This window comes from Cydia strobilella, chromosome 1 (genome assembly GCF_947568885.1).
Source record: "Cydia strobilella chromosome 1, ilCydStro3.1, whole genome shotgun sequence".
Classification (NCBI taxonomy): Eukaryota; Metazoa; Arthropoda; class Insecta; order Lepidoptera; family Tortricidae; genus Cydia; species Cydia strobilella.
Window position 1 is genome coordinate 14,153,371 of NC_086041.1, and position 10,057 is coordinate 14,163,427.

The window sequence follows — 10,057 nt, forward strand, 5'->3', positions numbered from 1 at the left end:
AGACCATAAGCAATCAAATTTATTTATGGTGGAAGATGACTAAATAGTAATATCTCGTCAAGTTAAGTATTTGGAGCCCGAAGTGCTTACTAGAAAGATGAGAATTGGATGTTCTGATCCAGAATACCAGTTTCCACCGTAATAATATTATAATTATGTCGTTGGAAATTTATTTCACATCAAAGTTTTGGTTCCAATGCTCCCACAACATTTTTTAAAATATCCTGCCTAATGGGATATTAGATATGCAATGTTGTTGGAGTTTTGGCCGAAGAGTGTCAAGTACCGGCGGTTCCGCGGCCGGCTCCCTGGCACTGCGGGGTTGCGAAATGCATCGCAGCCATAATTGTGTGTTTTTAGTTTTAAGATATACATATATTTTATAATAATATGTATGCGTTTCAAGGTATTTATCTATGAGCCAATAGTTGCCTGAAAATAAATAATTTCATTTCATTTCATTGTAATGCGTCTTTGCACATCAAATTAAGAATAATAACCTCTATAAAGGCGATAAATATAAGTAATAATTATAATTTCATATTAATAAAGTTATAACAGTTCTTTGTCAGAAATAAATATTCAGACTCAATAAAACAGTGAAACTAAATGAACCCTTGAAAAAATGCGGAACTCGAAATATTGCTTCATTATTGCTTGAATGATCGTCAGGCTTTAATTACTAGGAGTGATAGACACATTATGAAGTATCTTTATCAAATCAAACTAAGAATGAAAACAACATCCTTGAGATTATGAATCCTTTATAAAGAACGTATTTTCATTACATCGGAACAGTTTCAAGACAAGACTAGTGTCAATCATTTTCTTAGCGTCTTTGTTGATCGTATCAAAGAGAAGATGCAGGGTATCAACGTTTTTGTTGTTTTGATGATCGTAGCTCTTTGGGCTAATCTTTGCGGCACCTGCTGAAGGTAAAGTACTAAATTATCAATTTTAATTGTGCATGTCCGGAACTATTCGTGGGGCTCTCACAGGGAACGGCGGGTCAACGGCTATCAAAGTCCTTACTAAGAACAAACATCAGAAAGAATGGGACAGTCTGACAGGTCTAAAGCACTCAAAGCTCTTTATACAAGGGGTAGACTCTGGTTGGAACTAAAAGCTTTGGAAACTTAGCAAACGACAACTCTAAATAATAATGGGGTTGTTTACTGGCCATTACGGGGTCAAGGGAATCCTGGCCAAGATGGGGCACGCTGACACACCGATTGTCGTATGTGTGGCGAAGAGGAAGAGACAGTAGAACACCTTATGTGTGAATGTCACGCCCTCGCCAGACAAAGAATGAAGGACTTTGGAACAGGCTATCTGGAACCAAAGGAATTCAAAACGCTACCCATGAGATCCATCATATGGAGATGGCGGGAAAAGCTCTTGAGTAGCTGACGGATCTTTCCTAGGGGGTAACTGCACAAAAGATCCCTATGTCTCCCCCGAAAACCATAAGATAAGATAATTGTGCATGTACATGCATATTTGTTTACATAGGTAATTTTAGGTAGTCATTCAAATACCGCGAAACTTGGTTAAGTGGGACCTGGATAAGTGGGAAACCTCCTCCACTCATGGTGCGGTCCCGACACTTTAGCACTGAATTACTTCTGTTAGGTTAGACAAAACAAACCTTTATACCTAACGGATGACTCACGCTAGACCGGGCCGGGCCCGTGCCCAGGCGTCCGATATGTCATATAAATTTCCGCACTTGTACGTAAATTACTTATTTATGTTTTAGTTTGGTACCTACAGCTAACGTCTGGACGGAAACGGAAAAATATTTCGTAGGTTAATTACTTACTTAAAAAAACAGCAGGTAGGTAGGTAGGTACCCGTTTAGGAATGTGATGGAAAGCAATGCAATGAAGAATACAAAATAAATGTATAATTAAGTTGGGTTGTTTCATCCCTGTATCAATTGCTTAATTTTCATAACTACACCCTAAATGATCGCTTGTTTGCAGAGCTATCCGGTGTCGAGCAGCTCCCAGCTATGCTGGTGCGGTCGGGGCCGGCGCAGCTGGCGCTGGGCTCGCCGCAGCCGCGCCAGTGCACGAACAACGCCTGCGCCAACCTGTGCCGCGCGCTAGGCTGGACCAACGGTTTCTGTCTCGATGCCGAGTGGTGCCTCTGCTACAACTAAACTAAAACCCTGTCGCACGAGCGCTCATTCATATTAACTAACACCATAAGCCATGTCAACCGTACAAGTGCGTCAAATCGCGGAAGCAGTAAAATCGAATAAACGTTCTAATATATCTAACTATGCAAAGGAATTGTAATGGAAAAATGCATTAAGATATTTATAAATTGTGAGTCTAAAATTATAACGTTTGGTAAGCGGAATGTTTTTTACTATTTTTACTAACGATACATATAGCTGCGAATATAATACATATATATAATAAGTAGGTACCTATAACTCGATCACGTATGCTTTAACTGGGATTTTAATTTCAAGTTTATTTTGTCAAATCAATAATCCATTCGCACAATACGATCCGAAATTACGCCTGCCATTTTAAGTAATCCTCTACATGCACAAAAGCAGGCACAAAACTAAATTTCAAGTCGATTTTCTGTATCAGTTACAACGTCAAAAGAAATTAATCCAATAACTTTGTACACCTCGGGACAATCAAACTTGCAAACATAAGGAACTTGACAAAATAGCTTATTATACCTTAAAGCAACCATACCAAATTGGACTTTATCACAAAACTCTGTTGGATTAATATTGCGAAATATACGTTGGCAAATCTAACATACTATTTGAAGGTACACGGCAATAAAAACCAATAGAAATAAAGTCAATTGCAATGCTCTATGGCCTATTTCCTCCTATTCTAAAGCACAAAGCATTGAACCGGAAATATGCGTTTACCTGAATCTAAAAGGTTTTTTGTGAATGGATGAATTGAATGAAAGAGTCCATTCACGACTAGTTTAAATGTCGCGTAAACGTTTATTTTTTTTGCGTATTTTGGGGTGTTAAGGTAGTAGATATTTATTGCAAGTTATGGTAAAAAATGCTATTTTAAACATAAAACTTAATAAATTAGAAAACCAAAAGTAGAATTTGCAAATTGTTATAATTACCATAGTTAGAAATAGGAATATTCCTATATAATTGAAATGTGTTATACATATCTAACAACATACCTACGAAATGAATTTAGTGCCATTTATTAGGTATTAGGTAATCGTTAAGTTAGTAGGCCGATAAATTTTAAACCACTATACTTACTGTTGAGGATTGTAGAAGGACCAGGCAGAATAAAAAATTGTTTAAAAATAGAAATGTACTGTATTCTGCCACACAAGTACATATATAAAAATTAGAAAATTATGTTGCTTGTTTCAAGTTCAAAGTTGCAATGTCACAACGTTAGCTAGAGAGAATATCATCAACAGAGGTCGCCCCCGTCTCGCCGCAGTCTCCGGTGAAGCCTTGCGTTTCGTTACAACATGCCCGCCCACGTTGAAAGCTTGGTCTTTCAACTGAAGAGTTAATTTTCGACTGGCAGTGGACATATTTTGCTGAACGCACGACGGATGATCCCAGACGACGTCCTGATGTCGGCCACGCGATTGATGCCATCAGATCCAGGGATGACGCTAACTATTCTGCCGAGCTTCCATTTCATTGGAGGCAGGTTGTCTTCTTTGACGACGACCATGGTATCGGTAGCCAGTTGACCCTTGGCTTGCCTCCATTTGGTTCGCTCCTGAAGTTCAGAAACATATTCTTTATACCAGCGAACCCAGTAGTGTTGCCTCAATTGTTCGATCCTCTGGTACCGTGTCAGTCTCAATGGAGGAATCTCTGTCAGACAGGGAGTCGGAAGAGCTGTGAGTGGTCGTCCAATTAAAAAATGGCCTGGAGTAAGTGGTAGCAGATCAGAAGGATCGCTGGTTAAAGGAGTAAGAGGCCTTGAATTTAAAATTGCCTCTATTTGACACAGTGCGCAATAAATCTCTTCAAAGGTTAAATGACAGTTACCTAAGACTCTAACTAAATGGTGTTTAGTGGATTTTACCCCGGCTTCCCACAAACCGCCAAAGTGTGGTGAATATGGTGGAATAAAGTGAAACCTAATGCCGGCATTGGCTGCAGACTCAGATAACGTCTTCGCATGGCTGGTAAGGAATCTCTTTAAATCATTGTACGCCCCGACAAACTGGGTTCCATTGTCGGAGTATATGTCAGAAGGTAAACCGCGGCGACTAACGAATCGCTTCAACGCCGCCATGTAACCTTCCGCAGACAAGTCACTACATAGCTCAAGGTGTACACATTTAGTTTTAAAACACACAAAGATCACGATGTATACCTTTATGGTTTGACTACCACGACCCTTTCGAGACGCAGCCAGTATAGGACCGGCATAATCTACGCCAACAACCTCGAAAGGAAAGCCTGGCGTTACTCGCGGTGAGGGTAAGTTGCCCATAAGTGGCGCAATAGTTGCACCGCGCATACGAGTGCACAGGATGCATTTGTAATATGTTGACCTAGCTTGTGTACGACCACCGATTGGCCAATAGGTAGACTTTACGTATGCTAGCATGGCTTGAGGTCCCGCGTGTAACAAAATGATGTGAACGGCATTGAAATATGTCACCGTTATAAAATGCCCTTTCGGCAAGATAGCTGGGTGCTTTTTATCAAAGCTAAAAGGCCCGTTTCTAAGTCTTCCGCCTACACGCATAAGTCCTTCAGAATCCACAAAAGGATTCAGCTTTGTAAGCGGATCTTTGGCTTTGAGTACAGTTTTATTTTTAACATCATCATATGAGCAAAATGATTCTATCTGCGCTAATTTTACTAAAATATTCATAGCCGCATGAAGTTCTTTAGTGTTAAGGAATCCTGAATTTCTCACACTACCCGGTCGTGCGTTATTGATAAACCGTAGAACGTAAGCGGTGACTCGTTTGAGTTTGGTAAAATTGGAAAACTTCGTAAGATTCAATTCTGATAGCGGTCGGTAGCGGGAACTATCTAGTACAGCTTCGCTCGCTACATTTGCAGTGATTACCTCAGCCTTAACTTCATCGCTATCCTTGCTCGCGTGGTGATTTTTGGGCCAGTCCTCTTCGTCATTACGTAGGAATGCTGGACCGTTCCACCAAATATCAGCCGCAGCAATTGAACCCGCATCAAGGCCGCGTGAGACCAGATCCGCTGGATTGTCCTTAGTAGGTACGTGTCGCCAAGGCCAACCGCCAGTGATTTCGAGTATATCAGCTACGCGATTTCGTACGAATACTTTGAGTTGGGTTGGTAGCATTCTAAGCCATCCTAACACGATCATGGAATCGGTCCAAAATGTACAACTGTCTGCTTTCATGCGAAGTGATATTAGCGCTTTTTGGTAAAGCTGTGCTCCGATCAAAGCTCCGCATAATTCCATCCGCGGAATAGTTACCGGCCGAAGTGGAGCTACCCTACTCTTTGACATGAGTAACCGAGTAACTACTCCTGTGTTAGTGATAGTACGTACGTACAAACAAGCTCCGTACGCAGATTGAGATGCATCCGTAAAAATGTGGAATTCCACTCGCGACGCGTGGATTCCTACGACACTACGAGGAATGCATAAGTGGTTTAATTCCGGTAAAGACATTGTTATACTATGCCATTTTTGAGAAATCTCTTGAGGCACTTCATCATCCCAAGAAACTCGAGAAAGCCATAAAAGCTGTAGCAGGATTTTACCCTGAATGACAACCGGCGATAAAAGACCTAGAGGGTCAAATATTTTTGCTATTGTGGAGAGGATAAACCGCTTGGTTATTTTTTCAGGGTGTTTTCCAAAGTCGATAGTAAAATACAAGACATCGGCTCCACTTTTCCAACCTAGCCCTAGCGTCTTACTTTCGTCCAAGTTGCCTAGATTTAGATTTCTAGAGTCGTCATTATGTTCAGTTATGAGCCTAGGTTCATTTGAACGCCACTTGCGTAAATTCATACCGGCACTTTTAAGTACTGCACTAACCTGAGTTATAATGCTGGTGGCCTCTTGCTCAGTATCAGACCCGGACAAAAAGTCATCCATGTAAAAGTCATGGGCAATGATTTCAGTGAGCCGAGGGTCCGAGCAGTCCAGTGATAACTGTTTAAGGCACCTAACAGCTAAGAACGGAGCACTGGCCGTACCGTAGGTGACCGTATTTAATTTGTATACGCACAGAGGTTCAGATGGATCCTTGCGCCAAATGATTTGTTGCAAATACCTATCGTCAGGGTGCACGACTATCCTCCTATACATTTTTTCCACGTCAGCCGTGTACACAAAGCGGTATTGCCTAAACCGTAACAAGATAGCTATGAGATCGTCCTGAATAGTAGGTCCTACATACTGAATGTCGTTCAGCGTTACTCCGGTAGACGTGCGCGCACTAGCGTTGAATACGACCCGGAGCTTTGTCGTGAGGCTAGATAGCCGTAACACGCCGTGAAAAGGCAAAAAGTTTCCTACTATCTCATTGGAAGTAACCTTGGACATGTCTCCCAAAGTCTCGTATTCGTTCATAAAATCTTTGTACATCGGCTTTAATTGCGGCTGCCGTTCTAGTCTGCGCTCTAACGACAGGAAACATTGTTTTGCCCGCTCGTAAGAATCGCCCAACGAAGATGCAGGCTGCTTTAAAGGATACCTAACCATAAACCTACCGTCCGGTAACCGAGAGGTATTTTTAACAAAGTGTTCCTCGCAAGCCCGTTCATCGTTGGTATAATAAGCCGTCGCGGGTTTTATTGTTGCTTCGTCTAACTTCCAAAAACGCGTCAATTCGTCATCTTGATTATTCATCTGAACAAAATTGCAACAAATGCTTTTAGAGTTAAGATTACCAGCATTATGACCCGACACTACCCAACCTAGTTTGGTCTCATAAACTATGGGCTTGTTTCGTCCCAATTTAAATTTATCGTTACCTACTAATTCCCAAAAGACCTCGGCGCCAAGAAGAAGATCTATAGCTGCCGGCGAGTGGAACTGAGGATCAGCCAAGACTAAATGTTTAGGTATGTCTAGCAATGATACATTTACCTTTTCCAAAGGTAAGTCGCATGTAGCTTGTGGAACTACGTAAAATGACCTTTTCATGCTAAAACTTTTGTCAAACAAAGATGAAAACCTTGCGTCACATAATTTATGTAGGGTCGACTTAATATTTTGAATACCAGTTAAAGACACATTTACCTCCCTAATAGGTAAGTTCAGTTTTTTGCAAAAGTCAGCTCTAATAAAATTAGGTGAAGACCCATTGTCCAAAAATGCGCGCGCCATGTGTGGTTTACCGTCGCGATCATATACTTCTACTAGCGCAGTAGATAGTATGACTTGACCTTCTAAAGCAGGATGGGCCGGCAACAAGAAACTGCCGTTAGCACTGCAGCCGGGGTCAGGTGCAGGCTCGTCGTGCTCGCTCGGACTGCTAGGAGTCACTTCTATCGCCGGCATTGCTACTGGAGCCTTCGACGGTAACCTATCCACGTGTATAAGTGAGCTATGACGTAATGAACACGACTTGCACGGACCACGTCTACAATACTTCGCTATGTGCCCGGGTTTTAAGCAATTCAAACATACTTTCATCCCTTGAACCTTATCTGCACGTTCTTGATTAGATAACGCGAGAAAGTCGGGGCATTCAAATAACCAATGACCACGCTTACATAACGGACATTCATATGTAAAAAGTGGGCTACTCACAGTATCGGTTTCACGTTCATCTAGTCCTACGAAACATTTTTCCTTTACCCGTTGCACGGCGGAGCGCGCGTGCGCCGCGGAGGCAGCGCCGGCGCCGGCGGCGAGCGGCCAGGACGCGCGACGTTCGGGGCCATCCATCGCCATGGTTTCCAATAGATCCGCACGATCGCTGAGGAAATGTATGATAGCATCGAAAGTAATTGTTTCGCAACTAGGCACAAACTCCTCCCACTCTCGTCTCGTAACATTGTCAAGTTTTTGACATATTATATACACTAATAATGTGTCCCAATGGGTGGTTGGTTCATCAAGGGTCGCTAACGCACGTATATTTTTGCATATCGCGTCAATAAGATGCCGAATAGCTGTCGATGACTCCTTGGTAATTGGGGTTATATTAAATATGGCCTTGATATGATTATTCACCAATAACCGCTTATTGTTGTATCTGTCGCATAATAATTGCCAAGCTATTTTATAGTTACTACTAGATAATGCTAATGATTGTACAATTACCGCGGCACTGCCTTCTAATGAAGCCCGCAAATAATGAAACTTGTTTACATCATCGATGGAGTCGTCATTATTAATCAAACTATCAAATGTGTCGCGAAACTCAAGCCATGTATCATACGAGCCTCCAAATTTGGGTAAAGTAATGGTAGGTAACTTACATTTTACATGTGGATGACGCCGTGTATTATTGTCGGAAACCCCATCGCTAGGCGCGACCTTGGTATGCATGGTTACTAATTCCTTAGCCGCCGCGACTGACGAGTAGTACAGATCCTCGAAATCAGACCTCTCGTTCAATTGGGCCTCGTCATCCTCCGCCATATACTCCAACTTGGTTTGAATCTCGTCATACGTGTTGTAAACACATTCTAATTTAGCAATCCGAAGTTGCAGTTCCGTCACCTGAGCCGCACACCATACTTTTTCGGCTAACTCGCGTATATAACCTGAAAATTTAGTTAATCGCGACTTAATATGACCCCTCTTCTTAGTTAACTCTTTAAACAAGGCTTCATCCATCTTAAATTGCACTTAGTATTTACCTTCTTAGCACTATCAACACTCTGTTTCACCAAAAACACCAGCACAATGAACCGGGAACATAAACAAACACTTTCTTACGAATTTAATGCTAATTACTCCGATGTTGTTTACTATAAGCAGGCCGGCTAAGTTATGGCGATAAGTACCTATGTCGGCCGGGCGCACCGTTAGATACCTATGGCAAAAAAACGTTTATCGGCGCTCGACCGATGCACTTATTATGCAATTATGTAATTGAGATTTATTTGAGTTTTAAAGTATGATTTATTTGTATCGTGGTTTTTTAAATAGGTTACGGTTATTGTTTAAAGGCCTAATATAGGGTTTTTAAGCATAAGTTTCTTTGTAAATTGTGTCAAATAGAGGAATATTATAGAAAATAGTTATTAATGCTTCTTACGTAAAATGATTGACATATATTAAAGGAACGGACTCACTTTTAGCTCTTCTTAACCTGTTCACTCCTTATCGACGTCGTCGGATTGTAGTTTTCCGGAATAACGGTAGAACAGTTGAGCACTTCGTAGCTGATGGATGAAGATATAGCCGCCTCGGGATGTTTCAAGCTGCACTCCTCACTGGAAAGCCGGTATGTTGGATGCGCAGGAAATATTCCACACGATGCGTTTCTTCTTTGTCTCAGCCGTAATGGCGGTCCTTGGACCTTAATATCTCGTAGCTCGCTGATTCAAATAATTATCTGGCATCGAAGACCATGTTGAGGATTGTAGAAGGACCAGGCAGAATAAAAAATTGTTTAAAAATAGAAATGTACTGTATTCTGCCACACAAGTACATATATAAAAATTAGAAAATTATGTTGCTTGTTTCAAGTTCAAAGTTGCAATGTCACAACGTTAGCTAGAGAGAATATCATCAACAGAGGTCGCCCCCGTCTCGCCGCAGTCTCCGGTGAAGCCTTGCGTTTCGTTACAACACTTACGTAAGATAGGTAGTTTATGCAAGCCTAGTTTCTGCCCACTAACCTGCATATTAAATGTATGTTTACATTTTAAGAATAAATGTGTCAATAATCCTGCATAAAAGAATCCGGCTAACCAACTGAAAAAGTAAATCAATTAAGTAAGTTTTTAAAATCACATTTAACTTAAGACATTCTTAACCATCCCCTATCATCAACTAATATCATTAGTCGTCCCATTTGTAAGTGACACTAAAAAAAAAACTCGCCAGACAGCGTGGCACCGATCACAATGCGCCTGCGACTTTACGTCACTTTAGTTTACTCTATA

The 10,057-nt window shown here is 41.4% G+C and overlaps 1 protein-coding gene and 1 long non-coding RNA gene across 2 annotated transcripts; one reads left to right on the forward strand and one right to left on the reverse strand.

Moving 5' to 3' along the window:
• The first annotated feature begins 743 nt into the window (after positions 1-743).
• On the forward strand, positions 744-2,846 carry LOC134741431 (uncharacterized). Its single transcript, XR_010127882.1, has 2 exons — positions 744-935; positions 1,986-2,846. It is a non-coding gene; the product is annotated as an uncharacterized LOC134741431 (long non-coding RNA).
• Positions 2,847-3,297: 451 nt separating this feature from the next.
• LOC134741423 (uncharacterized) lies at positions 3,298-9,701 on the reverse strand. Its single transcript, XM_063674197.1, has 2 exons — positions 8,804-9,701; positions 3,298-8,707 (listed from the first exon to the last, which is right to left on the reverse strand). The coding sequence occupies exon 2, from the start codon at positions 8,580-8,582 to the stop codon at positions 3,531-3,533; it is 5,052 nt and encodes a 1,683-aa protein (XP_063530267.1). The 5' UTR covers positions 8,583-8,707; positions 8,804-9,701; the 3' UTR covers positions 3,298-3,530.
• Between the last annotated feature and the right edge of the window lie 356 nt (positions 9,702-10,057).

Excerpts from the sequence above, each read along its gene's own strand:
- LOC134741423 (XM_063674197.1), bottom strand. The coding sequence starts at position 8,582 with ATGGCGGAGGATGACGAGGCCCAATTGAACGAGAGGTCTGATTTCGAG.